Source organism: Gymnoscopelus braueri (genome assembly GCF_963280865.1).
Source record: "Gymnoscopelus braueri genome assembly, chromosome: 11".
In the NCBI taxonomy this organism is placed as follows: domain Eukaryota; kingdom Metazoa; phylum Chordata; class Actinopteri; order Myctophiformes; family Myctophidae; genus Gymnoscopelus; species Gymnoscopelus braueri.
Window position 1 is genome coordinate 55,242,777 of NC_137613.1, and position 19,923 is coordinate 55,262,699.

Genomic DNA, 19,923 nt, shown 5'->3' on the forward strand with positions numbered 1-19,923 from the left:
TCTATAGTCATGTGATCAACATGTATCTGTCCAATTTTCCATAATCCATCCTGATTGGCTAAGGTTGGCCTCCAAAGTTTGCAGGATTGGTCCGTTTTGAACAAAATGCCTCAAATCATGAACGCAGCGTGTGATTTCCTTGAGCACATTCCCAGTATGCCGAGGAAGAAATGCCACTTTACATTTTTCAAATCAGCCTCATGGTGGCGCTATAAAAGGCCGATTTGCGTTTTTAACTATAACTGCACCGATCTGCGTGAAACTTTGCACGCACACTCCCTAGAGGCCAAGGAAAAACATCTGCCCTGCATTTTTCACATTTGCCTTTCATAGCGCCACCAGGAGGCCGACTTATGTAAAAAAAATATTTTAAGCCTTCAGAATTTATCCAAATTTCACGCAAATCGTACACATGATCTCTATAGTCATGTGATCAAGATAGATCTGCTAAATTTTTCATATTCCCTCCTGATTGGCTAACATTGACATCTAAAGTTTGCAGGAATGACCCGTTTTGAACAAAATGCCACAAATCAATTGTTTTTATTTTCATATCAGCAATATAATTATGTTTAAATGCGTTCATGCCACAAATCATGAACGCAGTGTCCGATTGCGGTGACACTTTTCACACACATTCGCACTACGTTGAAGAACAAATGCCACCCTTTTACCATTGCCCTATTGTAGCGCCACCAGGAGGCCGATTTTTGCAACACTTTTCTTTTTTATATTACTCCTATAAATTTTGTCATGCAAATCGGTTCCCATCTCTACAGTCAAGTGATCAAGATGGTTCTGTCCGATTTTTCATATTCCATGCTGATTGGCGAATTCCAAACATTGCTGCCCCACAATAACCTACCTGACCTGGCGGAGACCTGTGCTCCGAGGAGCACTTTTTCTAGTTTCATTTATTATTATTATTATTATTATTATTATTATTATTATTATTATTATTATTATTATTATTATTATTATTATTATTATATATTATATATTATTATCATTCCCAGGAGGTGATTCCAGTAAACCATGGTCCAGCAGAGGCATCAGACAGGGGTTGTGGAGCAGATGCTGAATATGCCCGGGTCAACAAAGTAATGTACTTAAGTAAACATTTTAAGTACTTTTACTTTTCTGGAGTATTTCCAAATTTCAATACTTTTACTTCCACTCCACTACTAGGCAAATGTTGTACTTTTACTCTACTACAATAATTTGACATTTTTAGTTACTAGTTACTTTGTACATTTTGATTATTACAAACATACATTAACCACTTCAGCCCTATTTCAACTTTGGCCATTTGAAAATAGCCGGTCTACATAGATCTGCTATTTTCAACACTTTTATACATTTCAAAAGAATACTTTTCTAATCATACCATTTTCGACCCCCTCTTATATGAACCTATTTAACTTCATATCCATGTTAAAGGTAGGGTAAGTGATATATATTTTTGTTTTGTTTTTTGTTTTGTTAAAAAGGTTAAAGTACTATATTCTGATAGTGATCCTTGCTACAGAGCGTTTGTTCGGTCACAGGGGTCTCTCCCACTCTTTAGTAAACAGAATATAGTGCATTTTCAGGTAGGTGACCAAATTTAAGCCAATCAGGAGAGAGCACTGGCAATGTTTCTGTTTAATAAAGAGCTGGAGAGACCTGGGAGACTCCTTTTACTGAACAAACACTCTATAGCAATGAGTACTATCAGAATATAGAGCTATTTAACACTTATTTTAACCAAAGTAAATCCCTTACCCTGCCTTTAACAATGTTAGACTCATTGAAAACACATGTCTCTACTTCTGGTGACTGATATTGTCCTATTATGTTTTGTTATTATTTCATTTCATTTCATTTCATTTCATTTCATTTCATTTCATTTCATCTCATCTCATCTCATCTCATCTCATTTCATTTCATTTCATTTTATTTATTATTATTATCATTCCCAGGAGGTGATTCCAGTAAACCATGGTCCATCAGAGGCATCAGACAGGGGTTGTGGAGCAGATGCTGAATATGCCCGGGTCAACAAACCTCCTCGCACCCGGCCTGATGACACCTCCCCCTATGTCAATGTGGCCCGCCAGCCAGTGCCCCAACAAGTACTGACATTTTTTTGACTTGAGTAATAAAGTCGAAAATACCACCATGTAGACTCTGAAACAAAGGCCTGTATTCATCATTTTACATGAGTAGTACAAATGTATTTACATCAAATATACTTAAATTACCAAAAGTAAAAGTACAGAATGTTCCATTTCACAAGTTTTAATTTGCCAAAATATAAAAAAGCCGATCTACAAGCTCACAATGCGTTGCGACGCGTTGTGAGCTTGTTGACCTGCTATCTTTGAATAGACAAATAGTATAAAATAGGGTTTAACGCGTGTTTTGTAATAATAATCTAAATCTACAAACTAACCCAGCAAGCACAATGACGTCATGATGACGTTATGATGACGCCCGGTCATCACCCCGGTGACGTTCAGGACTAGGCCAGATCACAGCCCATATGGGGATGATCTTTACGTCATTTACAGGACGTCATCACCGGGACATCATATGGACATTTGGACAGCAATTTTGGGTGATGAGAAATGTGTTTAGATGACGTCCTGGAAGTGACGTTTTTGTGGTCAGGATTAATTTTGGTTGAAATCAGGTGATATTCTGGGCCAGATCTGACTTGTCTTGGTTTGACTTGAACTAGCCCCAATCTAGACGTCACTGATTGGTCCGGGTCCTGACTGTGCTTGCTGGGAACCTTTCAAATAATTGTAATGGGGTAAAAAGTATGATATATGCCTCTGAGATGCAGTGGCGTAGAAGTATAAAGTATTGAAGAATGGACATACTCCAGTAAAGAAAAAGCACCTCAAAATTACCGGTGCAGTCGGTAGCGCTGTCGCCTCACAGCTAGAAGGTCCTGGGTTCGATTCCCGCCAGGATGCTGTGGGCACTGGGGGCGTGTTCTCTCCTCCGCGTCATCAGTGCCCATAGGTGGGGTTGGTGAAAGGGCCTCTCTGTGTGGAGTTTGTTCTCCCCGTGTCCCCCTCACAAAAACATGCAGTGCAAGCTCTATAGGCTGGCAGAGGGAGTGCAGCGCCCAGGATTACTTAGACAATTGGCACTGGGTGAAAAAATGGGTTAAAAAACTTGTGAGATAAATAATTTAAAGAAAAAACAAATTCAGTCAATATAGTCAATATACTTGAGTAAATTAAGTTACTTTCCCCCCACTGCCGACAGGACGTGATGTCAGAACCTCAAACGGAGGGTTGTGACCTCCTGCAGAGACCAGGAGGCCAGGGAGCCAACGGAGAGACTGGCTCCTGTTGGGCCATGGAGCCCCCGCATACCTATGAGGAAACCCCTCTTCTAGCCGTCAGAGATCAGGGCAGCGCCGGACAGATTGGCTTCTACGCGATGGGCAGGTGGACGGACGTACACGCAAACACCCGTAAGTACTGACGTATCCATCCATCTTCAACCGCTTATCCGGAGTCGGGTCGCAGGGGTAACAGTTCCAACACAGAGCTCCAGACTTCCCTTTCCAGAGCAACATTAATCCATTAAGACCGGGAACGAACCTGCGTGTCATTTTAAGATTTCTTTGGCTATTAAAAGATAGCAGATATACAAGCTCATGAGCTTGTAGATCTGCTATGTTTTGAAAAATCGTGAAAATGTGTGTAATTTGGCCGATTCTACTTAATGCCTAAATCCTAACAGTTTTTAAAAAAAACGTATGTTGCTATAATATCAGCGGTTCTCAAACTTTTTTCATGTCAACGACCCACAAAATGTATTTGGCCGCGGACCGCCATCTCAAAATGTTTTGTTCCAGGGACCCCCCAAAAGCTAAGATTTGAGTCACAAACTTTGGCTTTAAAAAATACATATTCAGAGATTAAAATTTTCAAGGTTTTTCTAAAAATAGCAGATCTACAAGTATAGATATACTACTTGTATATCTGCTATTTTTGAATAGCCAAAGAAATCAAAAATGACACAGATGCGTTCCCGGTCTTAAAGGGTTAACCACTTCCTCCTGGGGGATCCCGAGGCGTTCCCAGGCCAGTGTGGAGATATAATCCCCCCCCTTGGCTATGGCCGCCCCAAGTCATACGTGTAACTTTAACTTTTTTACAAAAAAACTTTTGAAGTATAATAATTGAGTACCTGTAAAGCTGTTTTTTATTGATGATGCTAATTGAATAGTGATATTGGTGTTAATGTATTCATTAAAAGTAGTGCACGTGGTTAGGTATTTTTTGTTAAAACCTAAAGTTTATTGTTAGAAAGTTAAAGCTCTATAAGTTCTATATCTAAGTGATATTTAATCTAGTCCTAATGGAATCTGATATCCTCTCTTTCCTCATGACATACTGTATCTCTCCATATTTACGTACCATAATAATGTGACATAAATGTATGGTTCTGAAAATTAACAATGTCATTCAGGGGTGCCGTGGATGAAACATAAGTTATTTACACATACGCCAAACACATTACGCAAAAAAAAAACGAAACCTTTGAGAACCACTGGTCTGGTGGTCTGCTATAGAGAGATAACAGACTCTGCCTGTCTACGCTGCTATGGAAGCTCATGACTGAAGCATATGACTTGTGATTTTCAAATGAATATTTTGCGTCAAATGATTGATTTCCTTCATAAGCATGTAATAAGCAGTGGTGGAAAAAGTACTCATTTTTTTAACTTAAAGGGATACTTCACTTTCACATAAAATAAACATTAAAAATATATATTAAAAAAAATGAAAGAAGTTATGGCAAAATAAAGGCCCCCTCACACATTAGTAGGACACTCTAATGCGTGAGGGGGCCATGAATTTTCCATTTATTTTTAATATATTTTTTAAATGTTTCCCCGGCCCGAAAGTGAAGTATCCCTTTAAGTAAAAGTATCATTACTGCCATGTAGAAATGCTCTGTTACAAGTAATAGTCTGGAATATACTTGAGTAAAAGTACAAAAGTAATGGTATCAAAATGTACTTAAAGTACCAAAAGTAGAAAGTACTCATTATGCAGAATGTCCCATTTCACAAGTTTTCAAATGTATAAAAATCTTTTGAAAATAGCAGATCTACAAGCTCACAATGCGTCACATCGCGCGCGACCCATTGTGAGCTTGTAGATCGGCTATTTTCATATGGTTGAAATGTATATAGGGCTGAAGTGGTTAATGTAAAAAAATCTACAAAGTAACTAGCAACTAAAGTTTTCAAATAATTGTAGTGGAGTAAAAGTACAATATTTGCCTCTGAGATGTAGTGGAGTAAAAGTTAAAGTACTGAAAATTGGAAATACTCCATTAAAGTAAAAATACCTCAAAATTGTACTCAAGTACAGTACTTGAGTAAATGTACTTAGTTACTGTACACCACTGGTAATAAGCAGGGAAATGTGCAGTGAGGCGTTATTGAATCTTTATTTAAAGACAAACCCAGACAGTGTGAATCATTGTACATTAGCCTTAACTTCATGCTATGAATCAATGGCTCTCAATGGAAGGCCTGTGGACCTCTCAGGGGTCCTTCCAGGGGGTCCCCAGCTAAATAATTGACAGCTAGATGGATCCTTACGGGTCTGTATCTTTTGTATGTTTTTTTTTTTTTTAACCCAGGGTAGTAGCTGAGCACAAGTGCTCATTTACAGAAACACCCTGCGCGCACACACACACACACACACACACACACACACACACACAGTTTGAGGTTCTGTGCCTTGCTCAAGGGCACTTCAGCGGTGTTGAGGGAGGGGTGAGTGGTGGCCATTCACTTCCCCATCCAGATTTTTTTCCTGCCGGTCCGGGGAATTGAACCATGAACCTTCCGGTAACAATAAGTGCGCTCCTTTAACCTTTAGGCTAGTGGTTCCCAAACTGGGGGTCCCCACATCATTTTTGGGGGGTCCCCAGATGATTAGCTTAATGTGCAACATTGTTTTCTCACTCAAAAGTAAACACGACCAACATACAGTATAAGTGTGTACAGGGTATCTGCACATTTCTACAATGATCATTTAAATACTTTTAAGACCTTTTTAATAGACGCAAACATTGTGAAAATAGCCGATCTACAAGCTCACAACACTGCGAGGTGTTGTGAGCTTGTAGATCGGCTATTTTCACAATATTTTTCTGTGGAACCGAGTCAAACTAAAAAATGTGCAGATACCCTGTATACACTAATACTGTATGTTGGTTTGTTTACCCAAAATAATGTGTGGACCCCCAGGACTAATACATGTAACACATATATAATATAATGTATCACCAGAATAGAGTTGAAGCGAGCAATGTTTCAAACATGGCAGAGTTTTTATTTGGAAAGATACCTGTTTAGTATTTTTACCAAAATGTAAACACACGTTTAACCATTACACTCAATTCACTTCCCTTATTTGTCATTGTAAGAAACTGGAAGGAAGTTACTCTGCACCTTGCACAAACTGAAAATATACATGAGAAAAGAATCCACACTAAACATAAAAAGAAGCCAGAAAAAAATGAAATGTACAAATTGTAAAGAACTGTCTTCTTTTCTGTTTGCAGTGAGCTTTGGTAAGCGTCCATTCGTGTGTTCATTGTCCATATAACACAGCTCACCAGTATTGTCCATGGTGGCTAAACACTAAACGTCTGACTCGTAATTCAGTCGAGACCGACCGATATAAATGATATCAGTCATTGTTTGCGTTTTTGGACGACTTCGGTGTCGGCAATAATGCAACTGATGTGTTCTAATTGTTTCGGAAATACGGGACAAAACATTGGTATTCGATGGTCTAGGACAGTGGATCTCAACCTGTGGGTCGGGTGGGTCCCCACAAGATTTTGGGGGTCCCCAGATTACAGTAAAGTGACAATTTAAGGACTTTTAAGACCTGTTTAAAACCTTTAAAAAAACATTGCCACTACTGCATCAAAAATAATTAACAAAACTATACTATAAAACTGGTCTAACATTGACCAAATTGTCAAATAATATAAGAGGCAAACATTTTGAAAATAGCCAAAAGTGCTTGTCAGGTTGGGGGGTCCCCGGTTCAAATATTCCCATTTTGGGAGGTCACGGCCTGAAAAGTTTGAGAACCACTGGTCTAGGACGCTGTTTCTCAAGGTATACACTGAGGCGTTTACAGAGTAGGTCTCAGAGAATAAGAAAAAATAAGAAAAAATCGAATAAATAAAATCACCATCGGACCCAGAAGTGGGCATCGGCCGGGCTCTGTAAATTACCGACACAGGAAATGTGTGTGACCAGGGACGGATTAACCCCCGCACGGGCCCCTGGGCCGGCATTTTTTTAGGCCCCCCCCTAAAAAAAAATTTGAAAAAAAAAAATCCTTAATCATATTCCATCATATATGGAAGGGCCCCAGGAGCCCTTGTCAGGGCCTCAAACCCAGCGAGAATCACTGCTGTAAATACAGAGGAGGGGCCCACACATTTGATATTTGATTAACCTATACATTTCATTTTAGTACATTATCGATGGCCGTGTGGCCCAGTTCCCCCGAAGGGCCCCTAAGAGCCAAGGGACACTGGGCCACGGCCCCGGCGGCCCCATGGCTAATACAGTGCTGTGTGTGACACCTCAAACTCTGGGGTCAGAGGTTAACTGGACTTTGTGCCGTACAGTTAAAGGAGTATTTCACCACCAAAACTACTTTTCTTTCCCTATTTCTGTCTGAAATTATTTTATTGGGAATAACACCTTGCCATCTCGTTTTCAAGGGGGTTCCCTATCAATTACTCGTCCCGTGAACCCTTGAATACACAGATATTTTTTGCTGTATCCATTTACAAACAATTTATGAACTCGAACACAGCTCTCAGAGTATAATCCCAATGCCTTCTATGGAGTCATATCCTAAAAATGTTTTTTCCAAATAAAACACTGCTTTTAATCTGAAATTTTTACTTTTTGTATTCACTTCCGGTGCAAGCGTGTCATGCACGTGTCGAGAGGAACCCGCATGAACACGAGCTCAGTACACGTGCTCCCAGGCGTCTGCGTCATTTGTTAATGAGGAGTATTTTAAACAATACTTATTCCGCGAATAAGCTGTGTTTTTAATTAAATTAAGATACGACTGGATACCCGACACTTTCATTACACTCTGGAGTTTATGAACAGATTTTTGATATGTAGAATTTGCTGTTGTGTAATCCTGGCTTAATTAACTTCAATTAATCAAGTATTTTCTTTGTTTTAGGATTATTTAGGCGGAAAAAAAGTCATTTTAAGGGTGAAATACTACTTTATAGCTCAAACATTGGGTTCAGAGGTGAACTGCAGTTTGTGCAGGACGGTTAACAGTTCATTCCTTGACCACACCATTATAGTTTGTCTAAAAGTACAGAATCAATTCCAGTCATTTTGAGAAACTTACATTTGATTAAAGGCTTCTAAAAATAGGAAATTCAAGCTCACAACAATTTTCTTTTTTTGGAAGATTTTCACCTATGATGACTTGACAAAAATCAGGTTTAAAGTGGCTGAAAATCAGGACACATCGAATGCAATATTGTTCATACCAAAATTATCGTAAAAAAAAGTCAAATATTCACTGATATAACAATCCAACCGATATCTCTGGCTTTACAACAAACATCTCAAACCTTTACAGGTATGTAACTCTGAGAGGCTACAAATGGACCCTCACGGTCCATTTGGTTCCATTTGTACACTCTTGAGTTATAGGGGACCCTTGAAATTAAAATAGTTTGAGAACCATCACCGTAAAGGCGCGTGACAAAAACTAAAAAATCCCCATGAATTCAAACCTTCACCGAGCGAGAATTTGATAGAAACGAAAGTCATTTTAGAGGTGAAATACTCCTTTAACATCTAAATTCCCCCATGAATTCAAAGCTTCACAGAGTATTTGATAGGGGAAACCAGTAATTTTAGGGGTGAAATACTCCTTTAACATCTAAATTCCCCCATGAATTCAAAGCTTCACAGAGTATTTGATAGGGGAAACCAGTCATTTTAGGGGTGAAATACTCCTTTAACATCTAAATTCCCTGATGAATTCAAAGCTTCACAGAGTGTTTGATAGGGGAAACCAGTCATTTTAGGGGTGAAATACTCCTTTAACATCTAAATTCCCACATGAATTCAAAGCTTCACAGAGCGAGTATTTGATCGAAACAAAAGCCATTTTAGGGGTGAAATACACCTTTAGGGCGCGCTCCCACCAAGAGTTGGCTGGCCGCTGTTAAACGCAGGTTGTGCGCGGTCACAGTTTTTTGCAGCCAGCGGATTAAAAAAAACGCTGTGACGCACCTGTCACTCACACTCAAGATCGTCCCCGCAGCCCGCACGGCCTGCTGCCTTGAGCACCATGGTGCTTCCTGAATCTTGGGACGGTCCGCCGTAAAACTCACCCGATTGGACAGAGGGAGAAAATCAGCGCCTGCCTCCAGCAGTTTTATGCTTAGTCGCGAAGAGCAGATAAACGCAAGGTCTGCGCGACAAGCGGAAAAATCTGCTCTTGCGTGAATCAACGCATTTGCATTGACAATGCATTGGCAGATTCTGCAAACAGCGGCCAGCCAACTCTTGGTGGGAGCGCGCCCCACCGCACTTTTATTTTACCTCTGGGGCAGAATCTGCCAATGCTTTGTCAATGCAAATGCGTGGATTCTTGGAAAAAATCCGCAAGACCAGGAATCCACGCATTTGCATTGACAAAGCATTGGCAGATTCCGCCCCAGAGGTAAAATAAAAGTGCGGTGGGAGCGCGCCCTTAGGGTACAGTCACACTGAACTTTGATTCTGCCTGTGCAGCGGATTCTGCCAATGCTTTTCTATAGAGCACCGAAGTATGACGTCACTGCCGCTAGAAGGCGCTGTCCCCCTGGGTTGTAGCTTTATTTTTTGTGTTTAAATCCCCATTGGAGAATCTTAGATCACGTCATATAAGAACTGTGTTCCAAACATAAACACACCACCCCGGCGATTCTGTCAGGGGGTGGCTCTGCATTTTTATGATATTCATTCATATTTGATACAGCCTGTTTCTAGAGAGAATTGAATGAATTCTGCCTTAAAAGTCCGGAACTACACTTCCGGGGTCTGAAATCACTGTCCCTACAGCAGCCGCGTTCATGGGAAATGTAGTCTTTGGGTCGTTTGACTCGTTTCTAGCGTTTAATGTGTTACTCTTTGGGTAAATTTGTACATTTCCACCTTCAGCCGATGCTTCATATCCACATGAGTAAAATCGCCGGGGTGGTGTGTTTATTTTTTTAACACAGTTGAGGCCATCTAAAATTCCCCAATGGGGATTTCAATACAAAACAATAAAGCCACAACCCAGGGGGACAGCGACCTCTAGTGGTAGTGACGTCAGGACTTCGGTGCTCTATGGCAACGGAGGTTGTTTTTTTTCCGGAAATCCTCGAATGGCAACAAACCGATCCGTTTCCATTGAAAAGCATTGGCTGAATCCGCCCTCATAGGCAGAAGCAAAGTTTGGTGTGACTGCACCCTTAAAGGGATATTTAACTCTTTTTTTGAAATTGGGTAATTTTATCGTCTACTCAGGCTTTTGGGAGTACCCCGCACAGTTTTTAAGTTGCTTGATTCAGTATTTAGATATTTGATATTCATTTTATCAGACACGCCCCCTTCCTATACAAACCCATTGTAACTTCAAACTCCATTTTAACCATGTTAGATTCATCGGAAACACCCTTCCTTGGTTCTGGTGACAGATATTGTCCTTCTAATAAGTGAGGAGACAAAAATGAAATACAATCAAAATAATTAATAAAATAAATGAAAAAGTAATCGAAAAAACACGGCCCCCTCACGTATTAGGAGGGCAGGATGAGTCACCAGAACCAAGGACGGGTGTTTTTGATGAATCTAACATGTTAAAAATGTTATAATGGGTTTGTATAGGAAGGGGGCTTGTCTGATAAAATGAATATCAAATATCTAAATACTGAATCAAGCAACTTAAAAACTGTCTGGGGGGCTCACAAAAGCCTGAGTAGACGATAAAATGACCCACATTTATTTTGAAAGTGAAATATCCCTTTAAAGGTTTAATGACATTCACTTTTACACCACATTCAAAGTCTTTGTCCTGGTCCTTCAAAAGTGTACAAAAAGTTTTAAGTGAAAATTCCATTCCAGTGATCAATGGCAGGTGTTTTTCTCTCACATTTCTAAAGCCTTTTCAACTGCAATGAAAAAAGAAATCTTTGCCTGCGGGTGTCGCTGGTGAGGGATTTTGCCTGTCAATCATCGCCTCTGCTCCGCCCCCCCAAAAGGAAAGGATAGGGGAGGGGAGGGGCAAGGAAGAGAGTGGGCGGGATTATTCGACAGTGACCTCACTGTCGAAGGGCCAAGCTCAGATTACTTTTCAGCCTAATTATTCAGAAAACCCCAGACCACAGAAAATCCACTGAATGTTTTAAGTTCAGGTTTTTTGGGTGTAATTGAGGTCATAAAACCCCAAATAAAACATTGAAAATAAAAAAAGTGAAAATGAATGTCATGATACCTTTAACATCTAAATTCCCCATGAATCCAAAGCTTCACGGTCTGCGGAGAAAGTATTTCATAGAAACAAATTTATTTTTCTTTTTTTTCCCGGAGTGGAATACTCCTTGAACAGCTCAAGCGCTGGTTTCCGGGGTGAACTGTAGCTTGTGCAGGACGGTCAACAGTTCGATCTTGGCCAGGCTTCTCTTTTCGGGGGGCAGGGCCTTCAGCATGGGCGCCAGGCTGAGCAGGAAGGACTCCTCCGGGTCGGGCTGTTTGTTCAACACCGACATGACGTACTCCTCGAACCACTCGTCCGAGTTGGACCCGCCCCCTCGCTCCCCTCTCTCCGCCTTCCTGGTGGAGAGCAGTGGTGGAAGACGTACTCAGATATTTGACTTAAGTAGAAGTAGCAATACCACAATATAGAAATACTCTGTTACAAGTAAAAGGCCTGTGTTGAAAATGTTACTTGAGTAAAAGTACAAAAGTATTGACATTAAAATATACTTAAAGTACCAAAAGTAAAAGTACTAAAATGTTTGAAAATAGCAGATCTACAAGCTCACAACGCGTCGCGATCTTGTAGATCGGCTATTTTCAAATAGCCTAGGTATAAAATAGGGCTGAAGTGGTTAATGTATGTTTTATAATGTAATAATTTATATCTGCAACGTAACTAGTAACTAAAGTTTTCAAATAATTGTAGTCGAGTACAATATTTGCCTCTGAGATGTAGTGGAGTAGAAGTAAAAGTATTGACAATTGGAGATACTCCAGTATAGTAAAAAAAATACCAAAAAATTGTACTTAAGCACAGTGCTTGAGTAAATGTACTTCGTTACTTTACCACGCTGGGCAAGACCTGGGATGTTGGTTGTCTAGGAAGTTGACAACCGGAAATGGCTGAATTTGGCGGAAGTACCTCCCAAGGAAATGACGTTGATGCTTTACAAATCTGTTAACATTCTCCGTGAATGAAACAAGTGTTGTGATTGGTCAAAAAATATCGTTTCCGGGGGAAACGGAAATCCTGTCCACTCAGGACTTCCTAGACACTCGCTGCTTTAGGTCGTGACCAGGCTCTTCTAGTTCGCACGCAGATGAGTGAGGCTGGGACCGAGGCTACTGCTTTACACCATTGGTGGTGAGCCATCAGGACATTGTAGTTGACTGTTAATTGTCATACAAATAATGATTTAATTATGTTTTTATTTTGCATTGAACATTGGACCATTACATAGATATTTAAATTACATTTCTGGATGACTTTTTACAAAGGTCAGATATGACAAATACTAACTGTAAGGTAGTGTAAGCGAGTTATTTATTTTTTTCTCGTTTTGTTAAAATGTTAAAGCTCTATATTGCGTAGTAATCATTTGCTATACAGTTTGTTAAACAGGCATTACACTTTAAAACACTTCCAAAGTGAAATAAAGCTTTTACACCACCTTTAAATATAAAATTATAAATGTTTGACAATGACCGGTACCAAAAAATAAATAAATCATAATGTACTTTTGCCATTATATTTAATAATTTGATACTTTCAAAAACATAAAGAAATTGCAGAAATAGACGATCATTAAGCTCACAACGCGTTGCAGATCATTGTGATCTTGTAGATTGTATGCCGGCTATTTAAATAATTGAGATCATGCAAATACGCAACAATTGCAATCAGACGTACTTCCTGAGTGTCCTGCGGGGGGCGGCATTGGGAGCGGCCTGCAGGAGCGGGGGGGTCTGCTCCTGGTCGGAGCCTGACTGTGGCGAGACAGGGGAGCAGTGCGGGGGGAAGCCCTCCTCCATGGAACCACCGCTAGCCAGCTCCTTCACAGGAAGGAACAGCAAACGCACATCTCACTGCCAGTGTGGTGCACAAAGTATATTGTCTCTATATGCAGAGGGCAGGTGTGTGTGTGTGTGTGTGTGTCTCTATATGCAGAGGGCAGGTGTGTGTGTGTGTGTGTGTGTGTGTGTGTGTGTGTGTGTGTGTGTGTGTGTGTGTGTGTGTGTGTGTGTGTGTGTGTGTGTGTGTGTGTGTGTGTGTGTGTGTGTGTGTGTGTGTGTGTGTGTGTCCAGCTGGCGCTCGTTGACGCTCGTTAATGTTATAGCACGCTGGACAAGACCGAGCCGGTTGAGTGTCTAAACGGAAGTGCCGGAATTGGGAGTACCGCCCAAGGAAATGACGTTAACGCTTTACAAATCTGTTAATATTCTCTGTGAATGAAACGAGTGTTGTGATTGGTCGAAAAAGATAGTGGCCATAGCGGCCATAGCTGAGTGGTTAGTGAGCCCGCCTAGGGAGCCAGAGGCCCTGGTTGCCCCAGGTTCGATTCCAGGCCAGGCCAGCATATGTGTCGATGAAATGAAATTTGTCCCTGAGCAAGACTCTTAACCCCTAATTGCTCACAGGTTCTCATTGGAAACAAGACCGCAAGGACTTTCATGAACGACCTGTTAAAAGGAATTATCCTTTATCCGGGGGAAATACGTACGGCAGAAGGCCCTCCCCTATAGACACTCTCTGTTTTAGGTCGTGACCAGGCTTTTGTCTTCGCAGATGAGTAAGGCTGGGAACGAGGCTAATGTTATAGGCATGAAGGCAATTATGCTTCTGCACAGTCAAATAGGTCAACATCTAATCTAAGATTAGTGGGACTCATTCAAATGACCACCAGTGAGTCCCGGGACGCACTTCATTGAAAACCTAACAACATCACTGCATTATATCAGATATTATATTGACCTTTTAGACAGTGGTTCTCAACCTGTGGGTCGGGACCCCCAGGGGGGGGTCCCCAGATGACAGAGAAGTGACAATTTACGGACTTTTAAGAACTTTTTAATACCTAAAAAAAAAGGAATTAACAAACTATACTATAAAAACTGGTCAGACAAACATTGGCCAAATTGTCAAATAATATATAAGAAAGAGTGAAACAAAATGTAATGCCTCGACTCCTACAATTCTAAGTGCTTGTCAGGATGGGGGGTCCCCAGTTCAAATAGGATTATTTGAGGGGGTCGTGACCTGAAACGGTTGAGAATCACTGCTCTAGACTAACCTGTAGCTCTGTACTTAGACCCCCTTTTTTTCCACGTGTACATCAAAAGTCATTGCCAAAAATAGCCTTTCTACAAGCTCACAGCTTGTGAGCTTGTAGATAGGCTATTTTTGGTGGTGTCATCCCCCCCCCCCAGCATATGAATGCTGATAGTGAATATCCTTGCCTTCATGAAAGGGTCCAGGAAACTCAGCAAGGAGCTGTGTTTCCATTTGTTGGGGCCTCCGTTGGCCCCGGTGCGCTTGACCTCTCTCCTGTACGTGTCCCGCAAGTTCTTCCACTTCTTCTTGCACTTGTCTTCTGCAAAGACAAACACATTAACCCATTAATGTGTCTAAAATGACACAGTGTCATTTTAGATTTTAGATTTTAACTTAAACTATTATTTTATACTTTGGCTATTAAAACATTTGCAGAAATACAAGCTCATAGCGCGTCACTTCGTGCTGTGCTATGAGCTTGTATATATATATATATATATATATATATATATATATATATATATATATATATATATATATATATATAATACATATATTTTTTACTCAAATCTTTGCTTCTGGGGGTCCCTGGAACAAAATATTTTTGAGATGGGGGGTCCGTGGCCAAATACAGAGTCTTCACATGAAAAGGTTTGAGCACCACTGATTTAGCAACATACATTTTTCAGAAAACTATTAGGATTTAGAAGACATTTGTAGAATCGGCCTCAGGTCTTAATGGGTTAGAATCGACCCTGATAGAATCGACCTGAGGCCGATTCTTCGAAATCTTAACAGTTTTCTGACATGTATTTGTCCGCCGACCTGCATCTCAAAATATTTTGTTCCAGGGACCTCCCAGAGGCAAAGATTTTAGTTTTAAAAAATGTATATATTGAAAGATTTGCACAAATATTCACGATTTTTCAAAAATAGCAGATCTACAAGCTCATAATGATACGCTATGAGCTTGTATATCTGCTATTTTTGAATAGCCAAAGTATAAAATGACACAGATGCTTTACTGGTTTTAATGGGTTAAAGAGTCATGAGAGTGATGCTAATGATTGGCCAAGATATGGCTACCATGCAGACATATCTCATGTCTTTGTTACTTGTTTTCTTGAACACGATGTAATGCTATTTAGATAGCATGGTATTTAAACAGAAGCTAGGTTCATTGTTTACCTGGTATCCTATAGTTTCAATGTACAGATTATGATTTTGATAGCATATTGTTTAGACTGATTGTTTTGATCCTAGTTCCTTAAAGGGATAGTTTTTTTCTATCGATTAATAGTTACCCCATGGAGATTTGAATTCATTCATTCATTCATTTTTGTCTTTGTTGCATTCCTAAGTCAATAATGTGATGACCCGCAGCGGTTCCGGTAGGAGACACAAAGAGTCTCCTTTGTGTCTCCTACCGGAACCGCTGCCTTAACCGGTCCGCTGGTCATCAAATTATTGGTTTAGGAATGCGACAAAAACAAAAAAATATCCATGAATGCAAGTCTCCATGGGTTGACTAATCGATAGAAAACAATGATTTTTTTGCGGGGTGAACTATCCCTTTAAGGCACTACACTGTCTCTCTGAATTCTATGTACCGTTTTTTCCAGGGTTTGTTACCTTTTTGAGGTTTTTTAGTTACTTTAATGTGGTTCATTCGGTTAATTTGGTACAAAAGATGTACTCCATGAAGTGTAGATGTCGGAGGTTTTTTCTTTTTTTGTGATGAGTTTGTGATGGTGGCTCATCATGTCTCCTGGGTGCTTTAGCCCCGAGGCACCCACAGTATTGGCGCCCTTGCTCTGGATAAGTGTCTGCTACAGCATTGGTTCTCAAAGTGGGGTCCGGGGACCCCCAGGGGTACTTAAGGGGGTTCCAGGGGGTCCCCAGCTAAATGATGAAAAGGAACCAAATGGACCCTTATGGGTCTGTAAGTCTGAGAGTGTACAAATGTTACCAAATGGACCCGTCAGGGTCCATTTGCTCTCAGAGTTAAATTAGCATTGATTTTACAATATGAATTGGGGTCCCAGAGATAGAAATGCCATTAAATGGGGGTCCGTAGCATAATACATGTCAAACTGGGGGTCCTTGAAATTAAAATGGTTGAGAATCACTGCTAGAGCCGTAAAAAATCTTCTCTTATGGGGGTCCCTGGCTTATCTTTTCAAATGGGGGTCCGCAGGCTAATAAAGTGTCAATGTGGGGGTCCTTGACATGAAAAAGTTTGAGAACCACTGTGCTACAGTATATGCCTAAATTGCAAATTATGTTCAAACAAGATTTAAAACGCGAGCATGAAAAGCAAGTATGAATACTTAACCAATGAAAAGTATTGACAAGAGCGTATGACTAAATAATAACGACATTGCACAGTTTGCACAGGAACACAGGTTCTTTTTTTTACATTTCCTGAAAAGTAAAAGTTTTGCACTGTAGTGCCTCAGTAATCTAGGACCATACAGGTAAACCAAGAACCTAGCGTCAGTCTAAACAATATCATATCAAAATAATAATCTGTACATTGAAACTATAGAATGCAGGTAAACAATGAACCTAGCCTCTGTCTAAATAGCATGCTATCTAAAATGCATTAAATATATCACAGCCATTCTAGGAATAAGTATTAGACTATAATATAGGTTATCAAACCTTATTTATTTATCTATTTCAAAGAATCCACTGTAACTCTGTGATTGTACAAATGGAACTAAATGGACCCGTAAGGTCTCAGAGTTACAGACCTGTAAGCGAGTGGTTCTCACACAGTTTTATGCCAAGGACCCCCAATTCAAAATGTCATGGATCCCCCATTTGAAAACCCCCTTACAAGATTTTTGTTGTTACATTCTTCCATTTGAAAATAGCAGGTGCAGGTCTGCAAGCTCACAACAGCTTGTTGATCGGCTATTTTCGAACAGCTGATGTATAGGCATATAGGTTTAAAGTGGTTAAATTGATTTAGATGAGTGTTAACTAATCTTTTCATCATTGTGAACATGTAGGGTCTGGGGATCCCTTGTAGCTTATTATTATATTATAACCTATAATTGTTTTAAACGACAGTGAAAACGATCACTTAATTTAAGATGACAGTAATAACAACTCAAACTGGGTTTTTAGCTTATTATTATTATTATTATTATTATTATTATTATTATTATTATTATTATTATTATTATTATTATATTATAACCTACAATTATTTTTAAACGACAATAAAAACAATCACTTTAAGATTATATAGTAATAATCACTCAAACTGGGTTTTCTTAAAGCACAGAGAACAAAGCTCACAACAGTGTGTTGCTCGCTGGGGGAAATAAATAGCCGATCTACAAGCTCACAACGCTTCGTGTTGTGAGCTTGTAGATCGGCTATTTTCTTTTTTATCAGCTAATAAAAAAATGTCTTAGATTTTTAATCGGCTAATAAATAATAAATAATAATAATAAAAATAATAATAATAATAATAATAATAATAAATAGCCGATCTACAAGCTCACAATGCGTTGTGAGCTTGTAGATCGGCTATTTTTTTTTATCGGCTAATAAAGAAATGCCGTAGATTTTTTAATCGGCTAATAAAAATAATAATAATAATAATAATAAATAGCCGATCTACAAGCTCACAGCGACACGTTGTGTGTGAGCTTGTAGATCTACTCTCCCCCCCCCCCCCAGCGAGCGACCCCGTCGTACGTACGAAGCACAGCGATTAAAATCTCGCTATCGCGACGCGTCGCTTTGGAGGCGATCGCTGCTGCTTTTCCATCATTTTCGGCAAGCGACACCCGCGGGGGCGTCGCTTGCGTTGTGAACGACACTCTAAACCCTGTAGTATTTAGCCTACAGTACCCGGCATGCCCGTCGCCTTGGCCACGCTGCGCCACGCGTTGCTCTTGGCCCGCAGGTCGTTGTAGGATTTGAGGTTGATGTTGTAGAGCTCCGGGAAGTCGCACACTGTGGAGATGAGCTTCTCCTCCATGTTGTCTGTGTCGCTGGTCTTCTCTCCGGGGCGGCTGGGCGACACTTTTTTCATGTGATGATGATGGTGGCGACACGACACACGAAGCGTCAGCGATCAGCGTTGCCATGTTTTGCAAGAGAAGTAAGCAACCGGGTCTATGGAAACAAGCCCAAAAAGAAGCGAGCCCTTCGCCCTTTAAACATAATAGAACAGTGGTTCTCAAACGTTTTAATGTCAAGGACCCGCAAATTGATATTTGGCCTATTTGGCTGCGGACCCCTAACTGAAAATGTTTTGTGTCAGGGACCCCAGAAGTGAAAATGTGTTTTAAAATATCAAAATTATTCAAAATGTTCCAATACTTATTTAGTTTTTCTTCAAAAATAAAAGAAATAGCAGATGTGATTGATTGTATAGCGAATGTACAAGCTGTGAGCTTGTAGATCTGCTATGTTTGAATAGCCAACATACAAATGGATAAAGTGGTTAACATGATTGTGATGCTATATTAACTGCTTTTGCTGGGGACCCCCTGGAACCCTCCCCGGACCCCACTTTGATAACCACTGATGTAGACATCGGCTATTTGAAAATAGCCAATCTACAAGCTAAAAAAATGAAACACACACTGGTTTAAACTAAACATTAGGAAACAAGCCCAATCCGCAACTACCAATATTTACAAATTATAAGTCGCTTATAATAAGCGGACATGGCAACCCTGTCAACGACAGGGTCAAAGGTAAAAACCGGTTTGAAAGAAAAAACAAAATAACAACAAAAACAGACGTAGTTTTCCCACGCAGCAGTGACACCCTGAGGCCGGGAGGCGCATTACCGCTCCTTATATTATATTATATTATATTATATTATATTATATTATATTATATTATATTATATTATATTATATTATATTATATTAATAAAAAAAGGACATCTCTAGGCAAACGACAGAAGGCCTACAACAAGCACCGATATGAAAATGAATAAATAAATGAATAAAATCAATAAAATTTTTGTATTGTTTTATTGGATCTTGTTTAGTCGATACACTTATTTGTTTTAGCTCGTGCTCATTTGATTTTGCTATTTTGTCTCATCTGTTTAAGAAAGTAGGTAGCTGATATATTGCACTTTTACCTTAGCGCTAGGTATACTCTTGGTTGCTTGTTTTTGCAGGAAATGCACTTGGTGATTAGTAGTTTCGTTCCCTACCTATGTTGAATGCACTTATTGTAAGTCGCTTTGGATAAAAGCGTCTGCTAAATGACTGTAATGTAATGTAATCAATCCATCAAGTAACCAATCTGCTATAATACAGTGGTTCTCAAACATTTTAAT

The 19,923-nt window shown here is 39.9% G+C and overlaps 2 protein-coding genes across 2 annotated transcripts in view; one reads left to right on the top strand and one right to left on the bottom strand.

The window, feature by feature from the left end:
- Positions 1-19,923, top strand: part of LOC308095240 (uncharacterized protein) — a 63,561-nt gene that overhangs the window by 37,872 nt on the left and 5,766 nt on the right. Inside the window, exons 8-10 of the mRNA XM_080442223.1 lie at positions 1,017-1,100; positions 1,962-2,114; positions 3,262-3,472. Coding sequence (XP_080298349.1) covers positions 1,017-1,100; positions 1,962-2,114; positions 3,262-3,472 — 448 coding nt within the window. The remainder of the gene's footprint in view (positions 1-1,016; positions 1,101-1,961; positions 2,115-3,261; positions 3,473-19,923) is intronic.
- Positions 9,801-18,693, bottom strand: LOC308094968 (uncharacterized protein). Its single transcript, XM_080441800.1, has 5 exons — positions 18,471-18,693; positions 14,786-14,919; positions 13,239-13,381; positions 11,565-11,902; positions 9,801-11,093 (listed from the first exon to the last, which is right to left on the bottom strand). Exons 1-4 carry the CDS (start codon positions 18,652-18,654, stop codon positions 11,680-11,682), a joined length of 684 nt encoding a protein of 227 aa, XP_080297926.1. The 5' UTR covers positions 18,655-18,693; the 3' UTR covers positions 9,801-11,093; positions 11,565-11,679.

What these genes read in the sequence shown, in the direction of transcription:
- LOC308094968 (XM_080441800.1), bottom strand. Translation starts at nt 18,654, where the DNA reads ATGAAAAAAGTGTCGCCCAGCCGCCCCGGAGAGAAGACCAGCGACACA. An exon ending in CAAGGCGACGGGCATGCCGG is followed by an intron (nt 14,920 to 18,470) that starts GTACTGTAGGCT and finishes TTGTCTTTGCAG; the next exon opens with AAGACAAGTGCAAGAAGAAG. An exon ending in TCCTGGACCCTTTCATGAAG is followed by an intron (nt 13,382 to 14,785) that starts GCAAGGATATTC and finishes CTTCCTGTGAAG; the next exon opens with GAGCTGGCTAGCGGTGGTTC.